Source organism: Haemaphysalis longicornis, unplaced genomic scaffold (genome assembly GCF_048455015.1).
Source record: "Haemaphysalis longicornis isolate Haplotype H1 unplaced genomic scaffold, Haemaphysalis longicornis Haplotype H1 scaffold_9, whole genome shotgun sequence".
NCBI classification, from domain to species: domain Eukaryota; kingdom Metazoa; phylum Arthropoda; class Arachnida; order Ixodida; family Ixodidae; genus Haemaphysalis; species Haemaphysalis longicornis.
The window spans coordinates 90,019,548-90,044,876 of NW_027526460.1; the positions used below are offsets into that span (position 1 = coordinate 90,019,548).

Sequence of the window (25,329 nt, forward strand, 5' to 3'; positions counted from 1 at the left end):
AGAGTGCGCATTTAGAGGCACAATAGTTGTATTCGCGTGTTAGAACCGCCTTTAATTTCGCAATATTCTCTGGCTAGTAATCTGTGGATATTCGGGGTCAACTAAACTTTGGCAAAAGGTTTTTTTTTTTTTTTTTTTTGAAAGTGGGAAAAAGCCGCTAGCGGCATGTAAGTTCGAGAATCGGAACGCTCACATCTAAATGAATCTTCCGCAATAAGAAATCTAGTATCGAACGGGAAGACAAAGTGTTGTTACCACTACCACTGGATAGTTGGAGGATGGCAGGGTGCATATACTACCGCTAAACGGTGGCAGGGTGCTTATATGTCAATATTGTTTAGCACACCAGTAACGTTAGAAACATTTAGGTCAGAAGACAAGTGCACAAGTAGGTCTCGCAGTGTTCTTCCAATCAAGCCCACGCATTGAATTAGTTGTTACAAATATACGCTAGAAAAGGCTGCGTCGGCAACAGACTACGCGATCAAGCCATCTTTTCCGGAGCGCACAAATTGTCTGTTGTTGGTAAAATAAAATATCACAATTTTCCACGCCATTACTGAGAACGATTCCTTGAAGCGCAGTTGACGGCACAACTATACGAGGGAAAAAGAGTCCTACACTTAACCCGCACATGAGGCTGCGCGCTATATTAGAAACTTCTACAAAAATCGGTCGCAATCCCGCCCTGCGAACGTGGATGTCGAACGAAGCTGTTGTCAACTAAAAATGGTGATGGAGGAGGGTATGAAATGTTTCTCGTCGTCTCGGCGGGCTTGTCGCTTGCACTCATCTAGTGTCACACTTGATAGTAGTACAGAGTATCGGCACTCGGTTGTCCTACTGTTCCGCGCAGCCGCAATGGTCATAGGTCAGTTCGAATTACGTGGCATTTGTTTACACTGCATTGGTTTATGGGTGCCGCCATTTTGTTGTTTACGGGTTTTAGTCAGTCAACTCTGGTAGGCTTAGCTTGTTCTCCCTGCTCTGCAGCTCCGCGTGACTGACGTCGTTACGAATGCGAATCCAAGATAACGCGTGTAACAGCATTTCACCACCAGAAGTGTGTCCAGAGATGCGGTAAATGCTGGGTACTGCCTAGCCTTACGCATGCACTCGGCGTCTTGGACAAGAACTGCTCTATTTGGTAACACTAGTCCTGCCTAGCCTTCAAAGATAATCTGCCAACATAACCTTTACCAGGAACACATGGGGGGGGGGGGGTCGCAGTGTTCACAGGTGCCTAATTACCCCTAATGCGGTTTCTATGTTGTGTCGTGGTTGTCCTAAACGAAGACTGAGCTCTATGCTGTATGCCTGATTAGCCTGACGTATGCGCTCGGCTTCTTAGGCCTTGTCGTTTTGGCTCACGGAGATAAAACTGTTTGGGGATAGAGGTATACAGCTTTGCTGGAAAAGGGAGTTTCAGCGCCACCTTTTTTTAAGAGCAGTGCTGTTTGCTCTTTAGTTCCACCGTATAGCGTTAGCATACCAAGAAAAAAGACTGAGTGACCGTGAGCATGCGCCTCGTGCGGAGCACCCGGCGTCGGCCAGGCTTGCACGTAGGATTGCGCCACGTGAGGACCTCAAAAGAACAATACCAAAAAATACCGAGCGCGCGTGAGCGTGCCCCTCGTGAGGAGCGTCTGGTGTCGGCTAGCTTGACCTTAGAGAGCACTCGGCTCAGCGTTTGTGGCGTGATCTCTCTAATGCTCGGCTTCTACTCGCCAGTTCACTTGTGTTCACGCCCGAACTGGGGAGCAAAGACGCGGGGTTCACGCTACAGACGCCGAGTTCACGAAGCCGGTTGTCGAGGGTTCTAGCCCGTGCTAACGCGGTCCACTTTGGGGGAGAAGTGAATGGCTTGGAACAAAACGATCCGCGCCTGCCAGTCATGGGGAACTTTCAGCGGCAAGTTCGGAAATCCATGGGAGGTGCAACAGCCTGGTCCTCGACGGAGGGAGAGGGGCCGCCAGTTCTGCTGTTTTTTTTTTTTAGGCTTCAGACGTCAAATTCAGGCGTCAGACGTCAAATATAGACCATTCAGACGTCAAATATTCAGACGTCAAATATAGACCAAATACCTCAGAACTGCTTACATGTCCGACACGAATGAGACGAGTAAACCAACCCCCACATTTCAAACAAGCAAAAACACACTTAAAAAGACAATGTTGGTTTATCATTCGGTGAGAAACAACTCAATAGAGAGGAAACTGTGTAAGGCGATATTATCAGTACGTAAATGGCGCACTCTCCCACTCATGTCTGCATTCGAAACCACCATTGTATCAGAAACGCACTGCCAGACAACACGTGCCATTCCAGAGGCGCGCCATGCACACTTTAACAAAGCCCCGCCATGTCGCAAGGTCAGAGGGGACGAGCGGTTTTGAGCCGTGCAAATGGACGCGAGCGTGAAACTGTTTCCGGGGTCGAGAAGGACAAAGGTCTCCGGCGTGGGGTGCCCTAATTGCGGAGTTAATGACGTGCAGCACGACGGCAACCCGCTCACGCGTGTAGTTTTACGGCACCCAGCGCGCTCTGCTCCTCATCTGCTCCCAAAATTCCGGCTGTTCCGTCGGTGATTAAGCTGCCGCAAAGCTCTGAAGAGCGCTAACTAATACGTGGGGTTTGTTTTTATCCGGGCCATCTTGTGGAGCCGATGCGAGTTCGCGCGTTTTATTGAAAACTACATCTAGCGTATCGAGTTTGTAATTCAGAGTCACGCCATTTTGTAGATACTGGGGAATACATTATCGGTAACGACGATTGGTTAACTGCCGCTTGACAGTCAAGCAATTCTGAAAACAACCCCCAGCAATAATTTCTCCGGGGTAGCCTTGCTCATTCGCTGCCCTCTATTATACTGATCGCATTCCCTCCACTTAATGGCGGTGTATCTCCTCGACTCCCACATTTGGTTCGTGCTTCTATTCAGATTGATAACGTATTTTTCACAGTTTAACCACACGCGTTTTTCCCCTGAAGTTTCAGTTAACTATTCTTCCTTTCAGTATGTTTCTACACCATCTCATTCCGTTCTTATATCGCATTGGTCGAACACGTAATAGTTAGAAGAGTTCGGACGGGGGATCGATTCGTAAAGGAATGCTATATCCAGAGTTCTCTATCGATCACCTTGTATTATGCACGCCCAATGCTGTTACCCGGTCGGCCTTTCATGATGCCGCTAACATAAGAGCAAAAGCTTGGCGCTTTTCTGTCACCGCAATAAATACCAAGAAAATACTCAAAAGGGAGACAAAAAACCTAAAACATCACTCAATTTTAGCACGCAAAACACTGATCCCTTTAAAGTTCCACACGTGTATCAGGGCACAGAGGTAAGATTTCCAGAGTCTTTGTCTGCTTTCTGTCTGGCTCAACTGCTTACTCTGCTTTAAATTTATAATGAAGCCTAGACGTTGTGCTCACTTTAAAGAATTCGATGTTCAAGTTCTTCACTTTAACGGGCTTCATGTATTGCTCCTACCTTCAGCGAACTTCGGTTTTGTCGCTGAAATACTTCGAAGTTGGGAATGTAACCCGTCTAAATGGTGAACGTATGCATTTTCAGTTTGTTTTTACCGGAACAACATTCACTCCGGTAGGCTACATAGGTTCCACAAATCACCTATACAGCAAAATCAAGAGCCGCGGTAAATTGCGTTGTCCCAGACGTATGTTAGGGGTTGCCGAAATTTGAGTTATGTAGCAATAGAGAGTAGAGATTAGAAAAAAACAAATGACGTGGTGAGTAATACCTTTTCCGATTACCTGTTGATTTCTGTGTTTGCTCACGGAAAGAAATATAACCTTTACATCACAAACCAGCAGATTTTGGGTTATTCTGTAGGGTACATAGAATAGCTAAACAAATAAAAATCAACCAATCAATTTCTATTCCACGTCCAATGAGTCAAAAACTACATTTTGTTTCGATCGAAAAAAGTACGTCTAGCGCCTAAATTCGGAACAATTATTTGTGACCATTTACCCGACCGCTATTTATTTCCTCCTTTGGAACCCAACGAACTTTTTTCCGTACCTCCGCCATGCGTCTAGGGGCACAGGACGCACTCTAGCATATGAATGTTTTCGAAAGGGAATACTGCCACTCCTTTCATGTCCGCGCCACCCCGTGCGAACAATAAATCCCCATTACTTCTTGAGGCATCCAGAAGCTACGAAGGATAACGAGAGTGTTTTCAACACTGCGAAAAGATGAAACATTCTGCGAAGATCCGATGCAGATCTAATCAAAGTGCGCGAGCTCGACTCTAACTTCGTTCATTTGCGCCACAGAGCACTTTCAAATGAACTTTTTGAGTTGTATTTAGTGTTTCCGTATGATACTCAGCATATATTTCTTATTTTGCATTTCCGTTGTGGTTTTTCCGCTCCCTATCGAACAGCGGCGACTCAGGACGACCTTAAATGCGCTCCTAGTCTCTTTCACGCTGCGTAGGTTCAAATATTTTTCCTCTCCAATGTCGTGTTCTACATGGACGTTCTCAGGGGACGTCGTGAGGTCACCTAGTGTGAAGACATTCCCGCCATGTCAGGATGTCCAGGGAGCACACTACCCTTCCCCATTCTTCTCTGTTGCCCCTCGCCTTCTCCGCCGCTTAGTCCGTTCAAGACGCAGCTGTACGGACACTCCCGAACTCCAAATATACCAGCGAATTTCGCTGGGAATTCTAATCTCTCATAATTTCTTGGCTAATTTTTCAGTGATTTGCTCGGGGTACTTCTCAGGGATGGCAGCCGTGCTCGCCATCTCGGCTGCTAATTTCATTGACACCCACAGCTGTGTCAGAGCGCTGTAAAAATTGTCCGTGGAATTCATACTCATCTTGTCGCCGTAGCTGTAACAAATCAAGCAACAATGTTCATAGACTTCCTAAAATGACGTCACTTTGCCCACGGTTTTAGCAATGCGTTTGACATGCATGGAACCCCCCCTGAGTTTTTTTCCTTCATGGATTTGCACGCCTAGGGCCATTTCGGTCATCTGCGTGTCGTCTCTTCTATCGAGCCGGTGATGATCGCATCAGCCATGAAGAACCATAATCATCATCATCTTCTTCTTCTTCCCCAGCCTATCTACCCCCAATGCAGGGCGAAGGCCTCTCCCATAAATCTCAGAAACATACACAGGCAGAAACATACACATTAATAACCGCACGAGCAACGCACGGCATTGATTGATTGATTGTAGGGTTTAACGCGCCGACGCAACGCAGGCGATGAGGCGCGCCGTAGTGGAGGGCTCCGGATTAATTTTGACCCCCTGGGGATCTTTAACGTGCGCCGAAATCTCGTACACACGGGAGTTTTTGCTATTCGCCTCCATCAGAAAAGCGGCCGCCGCGGCAGGGAATCGAACCCGCGACCTCGTGCTCAGCAGCGCAACGCCTTAGCACTGAGCCACCGCGGCGGGTGCAACGCACGGCAGCTCACCCGCGTTCACAGCCACTGCGCATGCGCGGCGCGTGCTGACGTCACACTGTCATTTTTCTTCTCTGTTGTGCTATCGTTAGTTCTGGCCCACTCGGCGCGCGCACCGTGCTACACTGTTAAATCATTTACAGCATTTAAGGGTGTAAACCACTGTCTATAAGTAACACCTTTACACCCTAGCAGAAAAAATAACAAATAAAATACCCTTAAACACACAACAAAACAGGGGTTTTGTTGCTTATAACATCTTTAGGATGTAGTAAAAACACAAGAATACCCCCGTTTAACGGGCATTTTATCGTTTATTACACACTTTCAAATATGTTTTTTTTTGATGGCGTGTAAGTGTGTTACGTATAGACAAAAACTGTAAATCAATTTAGAGTGTACTGTACGGTTTTCTCCCGGCTACGTTCGTTCTTGTTGCAGAGCCCGCGCGGCAGCTTCGACGATTTTGAGGATTCAGACGTGGCCACTCGTATCACGGCTCTATACCCTCGTACAACTTGCGCTCTAATAAACATATATCGGTCCGCCACATAAGGATGAGCAATACTTAGCATGGTTTGGACAAGGAGCCGGTGCCTATGACTTGGTGGTAGAACGCAAGAGCCGTGTGCTCAGTAGAGCTAAAAGAGACGCTTAGTACAAATATAACAAATGTAGGATGAAAAATGCTTCCTAGAAAAAGAAATCTTCCGTTTTATAACGTATAAAACGCACACTGGACGTACAAAGTATGGCTCTACAAAACGAGCCATGTACTCTAATGACAACAGCAAAAAATCATTGCCTTCTTTTTCAGCCGTGGTTACTGGGCTCTCAACGTTTCGCCATTTATTGCCCTTTAATAACAATAGTGAAGGTCATTCTGTTCGTATGGTAAACTGTTTTATTTTAACTGCGTGTTGAAATCTGCCCATTTCGCCACTGAGATCTTTTCTTTTCGTTGTCCCATAATGACAGTGATTCGCATAAATACGAAATACAGCGAGTTCTTTAAACCTTAACTCGACACCGATAACATCGACACCAGAGCTTAACATCCGAAAGCCATGAGTTCGAAACCCGCTATCAAAACATACCATTCTTGCTCATTCAGTACTTTTGTCCGATTACAATATAACATGTAAAGACACAGGAAGCCAAAAACAAAATGCCGTGGACCCTGTCCGGGCGCGGTAATCATTGGCTACCTCTGTTTGTGTACTTATTTGCAAGGTATGGTCTACGTCGTGGCCCAAGTTTGTAGGGGTGAGGCAAAATCGTGCTAGTGATTAGGCCTCGGCTTGTAGGAAGAGGCGTCGTTAAAGTAAGCCGCACATGATACTCCTAGGAACACTTTGATGTCTGACTGCGCTATTTTCAGCTACACAATTTACACACGGGCATCTAACCGTTCACGATGATGCAGTCCAATTCTGGGTCGAAGTGCATGAGCCAACTCCACTCTGACTATCCGCCGGTGTCACTTACGGGCTTCATGAGGTTGATGAGGCTGCTACCATCGGACGAAGAGACGGACATGTCGCATGAAATGACCGGGAAGTCCACTGCCTTGGTCAAGTCCAACTGGTGCAGGCCCATGGCAAACAACTTCACGGCGTCGTACATTAAGGCCGTCTCTGTCTGCAAAGGTGGGAGACAAAGAGAGCAGGTGACGGAACTACTGCGGTCGGCGCGAGATTTGAAAGGATGAATAGGGCGATTACTTGTTTGGCGCATGCGCAATAGGGAAAAGAGTCAGAGGCCCACTTCAACTTCCGCGGTGGGTGCGACATTTGAAAGAGCGATATGGGTGGTTATTTGTCTGGCGCACGCGCAGTAGGTACAAGACTGACGGGCCCACCGCAATTACAGCAGTGGTTGCGACATTTGAAAAAAAGAATAGAATGGTCATTTGTTTGGCGCATGCGCAGTAGGTACAAGGCTGACAGGCCAACCAGTTATTTGCAGTGTCGTACACGTTCCTCTAAAACGGGAACGAAAGCTCGTTCCTCGTTCCTTCTCAATTTTGAAACGAGTTCCTGTTACAAGTTTTTTATTGCGAAAGGAACGCGCTCCAGTTCTACTTTGCCCATTGGAACGTGTCGTTACATTAACGTTACATTTCTTTATTACAAATTAAAATACGGTGGCCCATAATCCTGAGGCGAAATAAAGTAAGAAAATGAAAACTCACATCGAACTACGTATATTATACAAATATTAACAGCGCCGGCAGCAGATTATCTGGAGATGAAAAGAATCCAAAGAAATGCTCCTACAATTTTTTCAGGAAGCACCGGACAAACTCCAAATATTTCTAACTGCTCCCCTGATATACAAGGTTCACATAAAAAATAGAGAAATGCTTAAATGATCTCAGCTAAACATATTTAACTCACAAGGGACTATTCGTTCTCTCTCATTCGGTCAACTGACCGGACTCAAGCTGCTTTATATCGACTTTCTAGCTCTCGTTCTGACTGTCCAAGAACACCAAAAACTTCGGTTTTATTACACAAAAACCACGCCTCGAGGACCTAGTAACTAGCACACACTAGGGCCGCTGATTGGCAAGGTAAACAAACCCAAAAATTTGTACACAAACAATCACGTGAGTATCTCGTGTACACAAACAATCACGTGTACACAAACAATCACGTATTCATGAAAGCACAAGTATAACACAGGTTGAAACCCACCAGCTAAAGCAACTATGAACGCTGCCGTCGACGTTCGGGCGGCCTCTCTCATGTAATGTCCATGAATGAATGAATGAATGAATGAATGAATGAATGAATGAATGAATGAATGAATGAATGAATGAATGAATTTATTTTTAACAAGGAAAGGAAAGACCACCAGCAGGCGTAGTTTGCCTCACGTAAGGGTGGACACCGGAACGCTTGCTGGGTGGGGGGTGGGAGGAATGGGGAACACAGTTGTACAGGAAAGGGAGGATAGAGAGGAGAGGATACATATAAACATATATACAGGTCTAACATGACATCTATGTACAATATATACAAGCTAAACGGTAATACGCGAAGGCAAAAAAAGCACACACACACACACACACGCACGCGCGCACACACACAAGCACACACACACACACGCGCGCGCACGCACGCACGCACACACATACACAAACACACGCACACGCACACACGCACACACACACACACACACGCATGCACGCGCACGCACGCGCACGCACGCACACACACACACACACACGCACGCACACGCACATGCGCACCCGCACACACGCGCACGCACGCACACGCACGCACACACACACACACACACACACACACACACACATGCACACGCACACGCACACGCACACAAATAAAACGACCACAGTTCAGTTTAGCTGAGGAGAAAGCGCAGAGCCGGGAGGAGTCCTGAAGCGTCCAGGTAGGACCCCAGAGCGTCATCGACCATACGGCGCGTGACAAAATTAGGCCCAATAATGACAAAATTCCTGTCCTTTGTCGACACGACGCGCGCAATACAAGAGGACCTGGCACTCCCGTCAACCCATTCCCGCCAGATCGGCGATAGACCACGCCGTGACGAACTGCCCGCGTACTCTGCACCTTCGAGCAGTACGATATCCCGAGATACTACGGTGCGCCCATAACCGGTGATCCTTCGAATGACCTTACAGGGAGCGCAACTCCCCCGACAACAACGCACCCGTGCCTTGCGCGCACTAATGCGGTAATTACCCCTGACAATATACAGATACGATGGTTTTACAAGGGACCTGCGGCGCCGCTCGGACTTAAACCTTTTCCCGGCAGGGAACAATTCTATCGGCCAGACGCGCTTCCTGACCTCCCCAGACAAACTATGAAAGGTGAAAAGCATTATCGTGGCTGCGCAATTCACCCGTCGAACGCTGCCGCGTAAGCTAAACCGGCATGAAAGCTAGTACAAGCTGCGGCCGAATGCGTGGTTATTCCTCAGCCCTTGATCTTCGAGGAAGCACGTTCCGCTGTAGGGTGGACAAATTGTCCAGCTTATGAAAAGAGAAACACACTAGCGACTTGTGGATTTTTGTGCTCTAGCCTTGGCATTAAAAACAGCCAAATCCTAGCGATGCAACGTTTGCAGAAGGAACGCCGTTCCTGCCGTTCCTTAATAAACATAACGAGTTACTGTTACAGTTCCACGTACCCTTAATGGAACGGTGGCGTTCCTCCGTTCCTCCAAAAAGGAACTAGTTCCTGGATCGCCATTCCGTACAACACTGGTTATTGGCTTGTGCGCGTGTAGACCTGATCACATCGATTTGTTGTAACGGAGATAAAAAGTCAGCCATGCTGCCTTGAGTTACTATAACGTACAATTGTGATTTTAATTCATACCTCGGAATTCCTTGTTGGATCGTCACTATGAATGCACAAAATCAAGGCGTGGAGGCTTCACACTCACCACCGCTGAATATCATCTTCGTGAAACCTGGACTCTTCGACGTCTTGTCGCCATCGTGTATCTGAACGTTTAAGCGTCAAGTAAATAAGTGGTCTCCGCATAGACGACGCCTCCGCATACGCCGCATGGATACATGGGCGCCATCATCGTTCACTCCTTGACTTCATCCGCGAAGCGAACATTTTCATTTTCATCTAGTCACCATCAACTCATACCCCCATATGTAGGCCCTGTGGTAAAATAAACGTTCATAAAAAAGTGGCTCCATAGCAGTACGTTTAAGCCGAAGATACAAGGCTTGAGCGGGGAAGCCGCTGCCTCAAAATAAACGGGCAGAGCGTCAAATTCAAACTAAGACTTACTAAGCAGATTTGTAACAGTAGCAACAACATGCGTCCTAAAGACATGCATGTCATCGGTCCCCAGAAATCGTTGAAACATGCACTGTCTATGCTCATCGTCCGAATGGTGTTTAGACGCTCTGCGTGCAGGACTCACTCATCCCCCAGGTAAGTAAAAGATCTACCTGGTTTACAAAAAGTGCCTTCGTGTGTAATGAAAGACCGGGCGTGAGCTCGCAAAACAATTTGTACATGCTGTTTGCTTTGCCTACAAAGACTTGTCCTTGATTCTAAATCGACAATTAAAAAGAAACGTGCTTGATGTTACTTTGTCACCAACATTTTTTTTTTCATGTAGAGGCCGTTGCGGGTAATCAGGTTCTCGTAACATCACATCTTTTTTCTCAAGTCCTTTGTTGGCCCCACCGAAGGGCAAGTTGTTGCTAGAAAACTCAATAAGTATTGGGCACTTGTCGTTGAAAGAAACTTCGTGTCGTCCCTCTGAAGAAAGAAGCGATAAATAAAAACTTTTAATCAAGAAAAGTGTATAAAAACAAGTCGACAACCGACTAATAATTTTTTTAGAAGAGCGCCATGATTGCTCCCGTTGTTGTCCTCTACGAGGAGCCAAGAGGGGTGCAGAGATGAAAGCTTATAAAACGTCATCGCGAAATTGCCGTGCTTTCGAGGATTTTTGCCACTCTAATATAGGCCTTTATATTTTGAGAGCGTCTTTTATGGTCTCTTGAACGAAATTAAAGGGGGAAGTTCAGCCTTGTTTCGTTGCTAGTATTCCGTAGCTTCGAACTCTGCTACCGTAATGGAAAGTTATGAAACAGCATCGGTCGTAAAATGAAACTGATTGGATGCCCAGAGCTGCCGGTGTCGAAGAAAAAAACGAAAGCTTCATCACAACAGAATAGTAGGCCCACCACAGAGACAGCAATTGGAAGGCGGCTATTGAAAGTCGAGTTGCAGCAATTTGGTAGCTGTTCGACGGGTCTGCCGGCACTTTATAAGCGAGCGAAGAAAGACCGTGAACTATAGTTTAGTTTGTTCGAAGGGTGTTTTTCTTTTTGACGGTTTTTTGTGACTAGTCAAAAATCTCATTCATAGGTTCAACACTTGCCGGTCGTTTAATCATGGGTTATATCTAGGAAAATGTTTTTTATAAAGTGCCCCGTTTTTTTTCTCTTGCTTACCGTTCATGGCGCGCGCGCGCGCACGCACACGCACACGCACGCGCACACGCACACACGCGCGCACGCACACACGCGCGCACGCACGCACGCACGCACACACGCACACACACACACACACACACACACACGCACGCACGAATGCACGCACACGCACACACACGCACACGCACACGCGTACACGCACGCACGCACGCACACACGCACACACGCACACACGCACACACACACACACACACACACACATGCACGCACGCACGAATGCACGCACACGCACACACACGCACACGCACACGCGTACACGCACACGCGTACACGCACGCACGCACGCACACGCATATAAAGACAGAAATAAGAGTTGGTAGTCAAGAATGCCAAAGAAAGCAAAGGGGAGAATGCGGTAGGTCCTTTGTTATCGTTGAAACAGATGCATATTTTTGAAAGACAGAAAGAAAGTGGAGCAAAAATGCCCGCTGGGTGGGATCCGAAGCCACGACCTCCAGAATACGCGTCCGGTGCGATGACTACTAGCTACCGGCGAGGCTGTTCTCCCCTATCCTTTCTTGGGTAATTATGTTAAGGTATTTAACATCCCACCCGGCTGGCATTTTGTTCTCCACTTTTTTGTCATTCAAAAATCTGCATCTCTTTCAACGATATGAAATGCCCGACCGCATTTTCTCCTTTACTTTCCTTGACATTCTTGACTTGACTGCAACCCTTAATTCTGTGTTAATTTAACGAGCTCCTCATTATATATTTATATTTATATATATATATATATATATATATATATATATATATATATATATATATATATATATATATATATATATATATATATATATATATATATATATATATATATATATATATATATATATATATATATATATATATATATATATATATATATATATAAGACAGAAAATAAGGGTTGGCAGTCAAGAAAACCTCGGAAAGCAAAGGGGATGTTGTGGTGGGTCATAGAAAGAGATGAAGAATTTTTTGTGTCGAAAAGAAAGTGGTGAAAAAATGCCCACCGGGTGGGATCCGAACCCACGACCTCCAGAATACCGGTCTGGTGCGTTCCGGTGCGATCGCACCAGACCGGTATTCTGGTATATATATATATCACTGTGTTCAGTTTTATTGAATAGTGTTTGTGGTCACTTTTCCTAGGCACAATACTGAGTAACAGGCGGGGCTACCTAGTTTTGTTCACTGGCAACTTGACGACAGTGTTGAGTGGCGTATTGCAAAGTGACATGTGGATAAAATGCGTAAAAACGGCGTCGGAATTTCTTACTCTGTTGTCTGGTCGCTTCCTTACGTCAGCAAGTTGGACTTTGCCGAACGCTCCCACGGGACTCAAATAAATATCTGGGCGAGCTAGAGCAGCGCAGTTCACAAAGATTTCAATGCGCGATCTAAGATAGGCAAGGAAGGACCCGAAAGACACAAGGTAAAGAAAGACTCGCCTGTGTCCTTCCTTGCCCGTGACATTTCAAATATGACCCTATGGGTTGGCTTCGCCCACAGTGCACGCGAAGCAGCCGGCACTCTTTCCGTTACCAGTTTGGTTTAGGCGAATGAGTCTACTCCACCGACTATTTGACAAAAAAAAAAAAAAAAGACGACAATCGACTGCCTTGGGACATAACGCAATGCAAGTGTTGCTCAATCTTTCAGCGTGGCCAATTTTTCTGGGTCGATTGGCATGGCGAGCGACGCCATGAAGCGGATTTGCCGAATTTACTGCTATGGTTTGTCGCTAGTGTGCACTGCAGTAACCCGACCGCTCAGGGAATTTGAGCAGTGTTAGGTACGAGTGATTTGTTACGTGTGAGGCAATGCTCCCTAAAAACGACTCTGCAGTAGTTGTACGGAATGGCGGTGACGTTTTTAAGGGAGGCAAGGTGAAATATTACAACCATTTTAGCGTGTTCTTGAGGGCCTGTTCAAGAACGTTGCTGGGGGCAATGGAAGCGTAATAATACACGCGTGGTTGAGCAAGCCAAACCTAATCTTATGGCTAATTTGGGCTTGAAGCCGTGCGACGAAGCAGGATCCTGTACCGTTGAACCGGCGCTTGAGTGGGAGTTTTAAATGCAGAGCATTTCTTAGCCTCGCCTCTTCCTGCGTCGGACGGCGTCCACAGCTCCGCGTCCGCAGCAGGTGCGCCTTTCCTCCTTCCCTCCTCTCTCTCAACAGCAGCTGGCGCGCGCATGCGTCGTAGTCAGCCCGTTCGCTCCGTCGCGGTCTCGGCGTAACAGGTGCGTGATAGCAGCGCGGTGGGGCGTGGAAGGGCGCGCGCTCTCCCCCACCGTACTGCTCTCCCTCTACTGCGCGCGCTGCAAATATAAAGCGGCTAGCGGTCGCTCGTGCTTCAATCACTGCGTTGCTCCTTCCTTCCTTGGTTGACGCTCGCTCCACCCTAACGCGACTTTACTCTCCTCTCTCTACCCCAAACCAACACCAACACAACTACGACCCAACTACCCACCCTAACGCGACTTCACGCGGCGTTAACGACCCCCAATGCTCTGCATTTACTCGTGTTCCCCTCGCGGGAAGGCGCGATAATTTTTTTTCTTATTATTGCGGGAGGGGGGGGGGATGGCGGATGTTTGTGGTGGTTTGCGGCTTTCTGGGCGCACTTCAATACCCGTCTACGTGGCTTTAGAAACGCCAATTGCACTCTAATCGGCAGAAAATTCCGACGTCGACTGGCCATGCTTTTCTTTCTGGTTCTAAGACCCTTGTCAAGAGGCACGTGCTTCCTTCCTACCAGCTGTAAGAAGGCTGCTTTTACAAAGGTACGATTAAGACGAGCTTAGTTAAGGCTAGGAATAACTGCGCGACAAGCGCAACATCAAATTGAAAGTTGGCGCTATTTTTAACTTTCATAATAACTACTGTTCCAGTGCGCAGCACTTGAGCACCCGCTCCTGTGCTTTCACATCTACCTTCGGCGTCGGCCTCGTTGTAACCGAGCGGACGAACATGATTCACGCGAGTCTCCGCAGTACGGCAGCGCTGGCATAGAGGCACCGGCCCCTTAGCAGTAGACCACGGTAAATTTAAATTGACCCGAGCAAACCTCTAGCGCGTTTATCTTTGGAGGAGTGCGACAAGAGAGGAACAACATGAGAGCTGACGGGAAAGCGAAGGGAGGCATTTACTTGACAAATGTCGACGAATGCTCTCGTCCTTTGTCGACATTTGTAACAAAAGGGGAGCAGATACACGGCCAATTTTTTTCTTTGATTAGTTCAACCTGTATACTACATTCCAAGCCACATTTTTGGCCCGAAAGGTAATCGCCAGTTCATTTGATTTTAAAATCATGAACATGCTCTTTTCCTACCAGTTGTACGTCTTCCTCACCCGAACATTACCAGCTAAACTCTATAAGCAGAGATTGTCAGTTAATTATTATGACGGTAATTGTACCGCTACGAGAGACCTGCTTATCTTTTTTATTGTCCGTGAGGTAGAAGAAGTGTTGAGAAAATTCACTTCGTCAAACAGCGTAAAATAAGCGGTATAAAACACAAACACAAGAAGACTGCGCTTGTGATTTATTTTTCGGAGCTGCATGCTTAACCATCACAGCGTCTGCTTGATGTAGCTACGTTTTATTGAATCAAAATGCAGAACAGGCGCGTTTTAAGGGCGGCGAAAATTATGTAAAATGGGGGGCGCTTGGCTGATGGGAGAATGGTTTTCCCCGGACCAATATAATAGCGTTCGCCGGTGTTGTAAACTAAGGCACAGGTTTGGCTGAGATCATGTTTTACCATTTTTACCTAAGTTGCTACGTTACAAGCAGGAGGTGCGCTGTATTCTCGTAACATACTGTGTAATGGCCTTATTGTTCGACGTTGGCCCAGACGCGTTCTAATAAGTGCATGTGGCTTGAGATACTCATTTTTGGGAAATTGTCTCAATATTTCTCGACATACTCACCCATATTCTTGCCATTTGTGTGAAAGATTACTTTTTAGAATCAAGCGTGGTTTTCAGAACTCTTCAAAAGTAAACATTGGCCTGATCTTCTCACTGACACCAAATGATGTACTAAAATCTGTTAAAGCTCCAAATTTTAGTACATAAATTCTTTACTATACTTTTTTATGAATATCGTCCCTCTATTTTATTTCTGCATCGATTGCGAAGCCAATGCGTTTAAAGTGAACCCCCTTTCAAACGAGACTTTTCGTCCACCTACGGAGTAAACGGCCTATTCCTGCGACGGGATTTTTATGCCTTTATTGTTTCGACAATGAATACTGAAAGAGTAAAATCGAATGGCCAATAATAGCGTGTAGCCATTATGAACGAACTCTTTCTCACTCATTTTCCCATTCATTGAACCGCCCGTACACACACGTAATGTTTGCAAATAGAGTAGGCGGAACTGCATACATTCCTTGTTGTAACGTGTGCAGTCCTTCAGCTAGAGATACTTCGACGGCGTTCACTTCCGACGCCATGCCTGGCCCTATGGTGGCTAGAAGCACCATAGCATTATAGTCATTATTCTGATACATCTACACTACCGCAGCCTCTACTATTTTCCCGGGAGACGCTGCCAACACCAGCGCCACCATGACTGTGAGGGGTAGAGCTGTGCACACGGTACCCTTATGGTCTGCGGCACGGGAGCCTTTCGATCCATCCGGGAAGACATGATCTCCCAGTCCTTGAGAAACCCTTGCAACTCGGGACTGTCCACGTCCACCAGCCGGTAGCCGGTGATCTTGGTCTGGCCGTACTTGAACTCTTCCAGATCAACCGTGTGCAGGTCCTGCGGTCATTGCACGGTGGTAATTAGAGCACGCGCATCGAGACAATAGCGTGACAGATACTCGAAGTTGCAAAGCAGTAAATTACCGCTCCTGCGATAAGTTTTTTTAAACAAAGTATTGTCTTCCTGGATATTCACCACAGAGGTTACGATAAAGTTGCGGAAAATGTCATCTTCGGTTAGTTCAGCCCATGTACCATGACCTCCGATAAACTGGTGAACAACCAGGTCATTGTTTTAACTTACTGTGAATTAAAGCCAGGAAATAGACAAGCACAAAAAATTTTTTTTACACCCATGACGATACGTAACGTTAAGTGGGACATGGCGATATTATGATATGTAAAAGCGATCAAATCTTTGGGTGCCACACAAGACACGTAAAACGGTCCATTGCTCCATAGAGCAAATAAAGACACAAGAATAATCTTTAATATCAAAACTTAAGCTCAAGTCACTCTGTTTCTGGATGACTTCGGGTGCAACTTTGCCGAAACCTTTTTTCTCGAATACATAATTCAAACTTGCAGAAGATTACGCTGTGGAAAAGTTGGCATTTGGCTACACAAAACATAGCAGTGCAAAGGATAGGTGAAGAGCTACAGACGTGTTAAGCGCTGCACTTTTCAAGCTTGGAATGTCTTAATTAAGGTAGAGTGTACATGTTCTGCAGTGGAAAAATAGAAAAAGGAAACAGGGAAATTCTTATACCGATATACTCACCTTAAGCTTTTGACATAGGACTTTTAGGAAAAATCACGCCAGATTTTTGCGACTTAGCAGAATCAACCTGGAGCGACTACTAGCCTATTTCCGGCGTAATCAAAAGCCTCCAACTAACCCCAAAATTAACAAATTTGAAATTCGTACATTACCAAATAAAACTGAAACTACGAAACTTACTTAAAAATTGAAACTACAAAACTAAATCATTTCTCGCGCATCAACCTTAACATGGCCTACTGTTGACCCCGTAATTGAACTGTCTGCCGCATTGAACTCTCCTAGGACAGCAGAAAACATTCGTATAATGCTTTGCCGCCCATGCGATTTTTTTTAAAGCTGTAATTATCCCAGCTACTTTAAATTTTGACTGCATGTGACGAAATATCTTTCTCCCAGAGACTCAAAATGTCAACTCTACGCCACATTTATTTATGTCACCACAGCTAGCAAACATTGCTTAACGCCTCAAAATACACAGAAACAGCAAGTTTGTAATTTTCCCAAATTGCGTAATTAACCTACTAGTCTCAAATCTTCGCTGCACGTTATCCTTGACATGCTCCCTATTTATTCGAACTTTGAACTCAATACGTATCTGCGCTCTCGCACGGCAACAAAACGCATGCGCAGAATTTTCTGGGCGCTTTTAGTCACGCCCAATGCTTTGCAGCAAAAAATGTTCATACGAATCTATTTTTCTTCATGTCATATATTCTCTCCTTTCCAGTGTAATTGCGAGTTGCTTTCGTTCTTTATTAGATTTGCGTCGCTCCAACATAATGAGTCACTTACGGCGCCTTGACATTTTGTTTCCTGTTTAGCGCACTGAAATTTCAATCAAAACGAATTATTGCTACTTCGCTGTAAAAGAGGAGTAAGGAAAATCTGTAGAATTCAGTTTTCGGTATGGTATGAGAAGAGAGAGAGAGAAGCTCTTTGTTAAAGAAGGAAATGCAGAGAGGTTTGCCAACATACGTACGTTGACATGCTACTCTGCCGGAAGGGGAATGGGGGAATATAGATGATTAGGAAAAAGAGGAGTGTTAGAGGAAAGGAGAAAGATAAGAGGTAGCGCCATATATAGTTGCATGGGATGTAGCGAGGGCGGTCCGCATAAGGGGGGCTACACTGTCTCAGCGACGCCAATATCTTCAAGATAGCCAAATAACGCATCCGGGATTTTCCGCTGAGAGAAGCGAGAGTGCCAAGTCCAAGTAGCAGGCTCAGCGTAATTGGTCCAGCGTGAAGACACATCATCTGCTGTAACCGGCTCCTTGCATCGGTGTAGGTGGAGCACTCTTGGAGGACCTGCTCGACGGTTTCATGGGAGCCACAGTTGTCGCAATATGGGCTTGGACTCTGGCCTATGCCAAGGAGGCATTAGTGAATCCCACATTGAGTCGCATTCTATGAAATAACGCTTCCAGCTGGCGAGGTAGTCTTTCTGGCAGCCTTAATCTCATCTGTGGGTCAATTGAGAATAGAAAATCAGGATGATGTTCCGGGAGGAACCATAAGCGGTTTCTTTTTGCTAGAGCTAGCGTCTTGGTTATAATTGGGGCAATAATTTTTGTACAAAAATGTTTCTTTTGTTTTTCATTTCGTGCAGCCTCATCTGCTCGCTGATTTCCTAAAACACCACAGTGCCCAGGGAGCCACTGAAGGGTTACGCGATGGCCAGCAGCGTACGCGACATGGTGAATGTATTTTACTTCGCGCTGGATGTGGTCGTGGATGCTGAAGCCGCTAGCACCTCGCAGGCTTTGTAGGGCGGCTTTCGAGTCTGAAAATGGATGGCCAGCAGCGTACGCGACATGGTGAATGTATTTTACTTCGCGCTGGATGTGGTCGTGGATGCTGAAGCCGCTAGCACCTCGCAGGCTTTGTAGGGCGGCTTTCGAGTCTGAAAATGGCCCATTGTGTCGGTGGCTGACGAAGTATGTGCCGGATGGCTTCTTTGATTCTATAAAGCTCAGCTAGCGTGGACGAAGTCGCTCGCTCAAGCCGGTGTGACAGTGATGTGTTAACTAACGGAATAAAATCTCCTGAAGAACTGCGCTCAGATGTTGCCGATGCATCTGTAAAACTATAGGTCGTTGCTGAGTAAAATTTCTGAATATGCGCAAGTTTAATCTGAAGTAGAACATTTTGGGATATGCGCTTTTTTTAATGATTTCCAGGTATAGAATGTTTTATGGTAACAGGTAACAGAGTCCATGGCGGAAAACCAAAGGACATGGTCTGCGGTGCTTGATCTGGATCGGAAGCATTACTTGTCCTTATTGTTTGTCCAAAGCTGGAAGCGTCTTGATCCGCACTACGATCCAGGAAATGGGTTGTGGCATGTAGCCTGTGCCTCAAATTGCGTAGCGTCTCTTGAAGCCGTAACACATCCATGGGCAGGCAGCCAGCTTCTGCAATAGTCCCACAACATGACGAGCTCGCATGAAGGTCAAGGAACTTCCTCAGACAGTTGTTCTTCCTCAGACAGTTGTTCCTTGCCGCTTCCAGCTGTTTACTGCTAGTCGGGGACAGTTGTTGCAGGACGGGAAGGCTGTAGCGCAAGACAACATCAACATTTAAGAACAGCACCGCAGAGCGACAATCACTGCCCCAGCGAGTGTTACAAAGATATCAAATAGTTTTGTATACTGCTGATATAAGCGTACGTAATCTTTTTACTTCTGGGGGACCAGGAAATGTTTCTGTTTATAATGCAATGCCTAGGTATATTTGGGTTCGTACTTTATGCACACGCCGGCCAATCAGGATTAAAGGATATCGATCTATGCACTTGCGGGTGAGCGCCATTGTGACAGTTTTTTCGGAGGAAAGATTGAGTCCTCTCGGCAATGGGTACGCCGCTATTCTTGCAAAAGCCTTCTGCAGCTTCTTCTGTGTGATCCTACGTGATCTCGACGCACTCCAAACACAGATATCATTCGCGTAGAGTGTGACTTTGACGCCCCGGGGGAGAACGCGTTTTAGGTGAATGAGCGTAAGATGGAACAGCAACGGGGTTAAGACTGCTCCTTGAGGGACTCCTCTATTTGCATCGTAACATGGTGCTGGGCCTTCTGCTGTGCACATATGAACTGAATATTGAGAGTTATATTGATCACAGTGCTGAACCTTACGTGGCTATATTCATTCATGGTGCGTTGCCGATTGAAATGATCAAGCAGCTGAAATTGTAATGGTATTTTTTGATCTTTGGGCCCAGTGGTTCTTCCTCGCTACCGGCCTTTTGTTGCTAAAATGATAAACTTTCATTATAGCACAAGCGCGTGCGGGGTGCGGTGTCCCTTTCTCACTCTCAATGCTAACAGCACTCTCAATCAGCACTTCTCAATGCTAACATACAGCCGTCTCGTTCTAACTCCCATCCAACTGCGCGAACTGCAAGAAAACCTACTGTTCCGAAGGGCATCTCAAACAACCTACACCCGCTCGCCTAGTTTGACGCAACCCGTCTCAAATGAGCAAGTTGCTGTGCGCAAGCCGAGTGCGTGGAAAGCCACAAAAGAATCATCGGCACGCCGAAAAAGAGCTACTGTGGCCACAAAAGGACGTAAAGGGGCTGGCGACAAAACTTGTCAGCTCGCCCAATACATCATCTTGCGTAGCTTTCCCAGTGAAGGCGACGTCACAAACCGGCATTCGGGAGAGACGCGCATCCGTTGAGAGGCTCGTGTGAGCGCTGTGCAAATAGATTGGAGGCCACCGCGAGAGGCCATCCGTGTGCCACGATAGACGCACCCTCGCTGGCTTACCAGCAAGTGCGCCAGCAACATCCCTTAGATAAGTAAGCCGCTAATCTGCTTCCCATCCTTTTATCACCCTCGAGAGAATGGCTAAGGGTGTGTTATTCAGTACTCCGCGCGAAACATAGGCATTGTGGGTCAAATCACGGCAACTGATGTAGCCGAAATCGCCAAACATCTTGTGCTCCGACTTTCTATTTGATCTAGTACGTGCTGACCTAAGCAGTGGCTGGTATGGACTGATATAATTTGCGAACAAGCAAGCGCAGGACATGGCAGCGACAGAAGAAGAGGCACTCACCAGAGATGTGATCAGGTAACTGTGGCTTTCTGTAAGCATCCCAACTTGCTGCGCCTGCGTTTTTGTTTCCGGGAGAACAAGGGGAGAAAGTTTGGTGCGAATCGTTAGCACGAGTGCTTCGGTAGCGTCGCAACTAATTTCATAAAGCACGTCCTCGACCTGCATTCATTTATCTAATTTGGCAATACTAGTAGGCACTCCAAAAGAAAAAAAAAACAACGTACGCAACATCGCTTCGCAGGATATATTGACTGACAAATCATTGTGATGAATATAGGAATGGATGCTAATAATGAGTACCAGCACGTAATTCTGCTCGAGAAGGTGTGGCCGGCACGGTGAAGTTACAGAATCAGAGCATCGTACTTTTCTTATTAATCGGCGATGGTATTTTATTGAAATAATAAGTCTGGGTCGTTACTCGTCAAATTAGCTACCTTTGACGAGGTGATTGGTTAAACAGGTTGTATTGTGGCGAAGCAAACCCACGGCATTGATGCTAGAGTTCTTGGGTGGTTACATTCCTTAAGGGATCTCGGTCGTTTCAGACTGTAAATAATATTTTATCGTTTTCCAGCGTAGTTTTCTAAATTATACTTCAGTGTAAACATTTGTGGAGAAATCAGGGGCTTCTTTTTCGCGTCACCCGCATTCACAGTTAGGGATACGTCACTGTTACAGCGAAAACGCGGGACATCAATGTGGCCTCCAATCGCAAATAAAATTTACATTGCTCGTAGCAACCAATGCACCGTAGTATTTTCGACTTTGTTCATTTTCTAGTCCCAGCTCTACTAAACGCAGCCTGAGGCAGAGCGAAGCAACGGACTAATACATTTGCCTACTACAGGCGGATTCTGCAAACCGTAACTCAGACACATTTCCGTGTCCACATTATGCCGGCAGTAGTAAGGTTATTATGCTCCATATACGAGCTGCGTTGTCAGACAAAGTATGTCGCAGTTTTAACGGTCACGCCCTGCCGGAGGGTGATCGTTTTAACGGCGGTAGTTTGAATGTTCAAACCATTAAAAGCTGTCTATTAGGCAGATTCACGAGGAAGCCGGCATCGCATAACGGCCTGTCAAAAGCGCGAAACGTAAATTGCATTTTGAGCTAAACTGCTTACCCGGAAACACACAGTTAAAACAAAAATTTGGAACTGTGCGTGTTTAAGTACACTTTGAATGCGCATTTCTAAAGATGCCTTTACTGAAGTTCCGGTGGTTTTCTCGCAACGATTCCAACGTGAGGGCATCCCTCTTAACAGGAACGGCCCTTGTATTTCTACAAGACACGAGGGCACATTTCAACTGCAATACATACTCGTTATAACGAACTGGCTTTATTCGAAGTCCTGTTTGTTCGAAGTTTCTTTATGTTCGCTACTACAATACAAAGAGAGCGAATTACTCCCGCTTTTAACGAAACACTGCTTATTACGAAGTCAGTTACGCATCGCGCGCGGGGATATCGTTATGAGTAAGGTTTAGCGCACATCTTTTTCCCTTCCCCTGCTCACGTGTTTCAGGGCAGTGAAAAGGTTTTCCCTCTTGACGTCCAACACAACCCGTGTTTCCTTGGTCTTCTTGATCTTCCAGAAGAGGTCCCGGTAGGGCTGTCCAGTGTGGAACTGGTACATCTGGATGTGCCAATCGTTGCTCCGGGCCTCCTTCAGAAAATCCTGAAGCCTTATGATACCTGCGCAACAACAACGTCAACAACAACAATAGAGGTTATTAAAGGCTAGTAGAAGGCTGTACACGGACTGTAAGTGTCTGAAGGAAAGGAGTGCTAAAAATACGACACAAAAACGAAGAGCCGCTACACAGATGCGCATCTGTGTCATCGTTCTTCGTTTTGTGACGTATTTTCAACGCTCTCTTTCTTCACGAAATATGCACGTACAAGCGTAACCAGATATTTTACGGTAGGTGTTGCCACCTCGATTGAAATTAAAAAGAACAAAACATTTACTTTCAGTGCGCTCATTGGTAACTTATGGTGAAAAAGAACACGGGGGAACATTCACAAGACAAGCACAAAATACAAACTGTGTTATTCGCACAACATAGAGACGAATATATGCAGGGTAAACAAACAAGAACAAAAAAATGGCAGCATTTGCACTCCGTGGATGATGGCGAGGGTGCGGAGTAGGGGGACTCAAAATGACATCCGATTTGCACCCCGACCGTCATTCGATTTGATCTGTGAGTTGCACCTTGATTATTCCCTAAATGTTACTCCAACTTACGGCTCAAATCAAATTTCGATTGATTTTCGCTTGATGGTGGCGCGCGCACGGATGAACGCGGATGGACATTGGGAATTTCTAGTGTAATCCGCACCGTTACAGGCGAGGGAGTAAGCTGTTTGACTCTCGGCTGTTAACTCACATTCTTAGCCCAATGGGTAAGACGACTGACACCAGCTCTGTCTGGTCTACCAGGCACAGGCTCGAAACGTGCAGGTGCCTGTGTGTGTATTTTTTTTTTTTTTGCGATTGTAAATGCTATGAGCACGGACGCGGACGGACATTGTGCGGTCCTAAGGTACTCCGCACCTAATAAAATGGGTTTGCCCGTGCTATTTGGTTATGCAAGGCCGTTATCAATAAGCGTAATCTCTCCTGGAGATAAACCAATGAAGGTGCGTTAGGGCACTCGTCAGCTTCAACAGAAATAGAGTAGGCTTTGATAAATTATCTCTTCGTGCGCTCTTTATTCTCTGCCAACGCATGCGCATTGTAGAACAGAAACATTTCTTTACACACTCAGCGCCTTCTTCGCTACGCAGCGTGGTGAATGATTAAACAAGTCCGCCCACAAGTGTACGATATGCCCATCTTTATTTATTGATAATGTGGTCCGAGGTATCGCTCATGCCCTGCTTAACGATTAACACGCCAAAAAACGCCTGAGCTACGAAATGAGCTGCCGGGAAGCCCCATGCAATAATTCAGAGGAAGCGGAGGTTTTACGCACGAAAAAAGAACGCACGCGTTCAGTGTTTCGCCTGCTTCGTTAACGGCGCCATCTCGCCTGAAAAGGGAGCCCAGACATTATGGGTGGCAGCAACGGAACACAGCCACTACTACTGCGTTCCAGCGATTTTTTTCCTTTCTGTTGAAAGCGGCAGTATGTTCGCGTGTTTTAGCGCGTGCGTTCGTGTTTGTGCATGTGTCTGGGTGCATGTGCTTGAATGCTTACGCGTGTTCCACCATCTCGACTTCCCGAAATCGCATTATCATTTAAAACCTCGAGGCAATGGACTTAGGTGAATTTCAGGGGTCAAATCAACCGTCACTGTTAACAGCGGAGCTGTATAGGGGCTCGTAATGTGTGGCGATGGTGCCCGTCACGCCAAGTTAAAGTGCCCAGTTTTACCGACAGATGGCGCAACCGTCTCAACAATCGTCCAGTAGCTATCTCAGCATGCGGCGCAGGTCCACCTCCCTAATATGCGGACCGATGAACTACCAGACCTCCGTAGGTGAGCTTTCTGTACGTACATAGCGCGGGGACTGGCGCTGTGAGCCACCACCGCCTGTGTGGGAAGGAGCTGCTAGCCTGGCGAAGTCGCCACACTAGTCGTTACACTGGTCTCATCCACGGTAATGCTTCAAAAGCCTGTCAAAACGCTGGGCGTGATATGTACCGAACATATGTCCTGGAACGACCATGTTGACTCAGTATGCTCAGAAGCTCGCAAAACTGTTGAGATTATAAGCAGGTATTGGTATTTTCTTCCTCTTAAAATTGAACAATTATTATATAATTCTTTATTTCATTCGCAGCTGAGCATTGTGTGAGAATGTGGGGAAACACAACAGCAAATGTTCAAAACAATCTCACGGTTTTGCAAAAAAAAGGCTGTTCCTGCCATTGACAAGGTTCCCCATAATGCACACACTGACGAATTATTCAAGAAAAATAGGATAGTCGGAGCATTTCGAAGTCATAAAAATGCGGTACAGAATTAGCGGCATTTGTGTAATTCGCTAAACTCCAAAAATTCCCTCGCACTTCCCCGAGGGGGAGAGTGTGTAAGTGCGAATGCACGGTTGTTGATTGCGCGATTACGGTGGATATCGTGATCTTGGAGTGGTGAGGAGGCGCCCAACACCCGCAGTCACTGAGCGGAGAGAGGAGGAGGAGAGTAGCGCCCGCCGTTACGGCGAGGGCTACACGAGCGCCCTCACGCGTCGGAATGCGGAGCGCCCGCTACGCGAGCGAGAGCTCTCCCGCCCGAAGTGGAGAGGAGGCGCCCAACACCCGCAGTCACTGAG

The 25,329-nt window shown here is 46.4% G+C and overlaps 1 protein-coding gene across 1 annotated transcript in view; it reads right to left on the minus strand.

Annotated features, from left to right (window-relative positions):
* LOC144152905 (glutamate receptor ionotropic, kainate 2-like) overlaps positions 1 to 25,329 on the minus strand; it is a 397,026-nt gene that overhangs the window by 75,220 nt on the left and 296,477 nt on the right. Inside the window, exons 4-7 of the mRNA XM_077684459.1 lie at positions 22,561 to 22,739; positions 21,039 to 21,092; positions 16,083 to 16,247; positions 6,943 to 7,095 (exon numbers count right to left, since the gene is read on the minus strand). Coding sequence (XP_077540585.1) covers positions 6,943 to 7,095; positions 16,083 to 16,247; positions 21,039 to 21,092; positions 22,561 to 22,739 — 551 coding nt within the window. The remainder of the gene's footprint in view (positions 1 to 6,942; positions 7,096 to 16,082; positions 16,248 to 21,038; positions 21,093 to 22,560; positions 22,740 to 25,329) is intronic.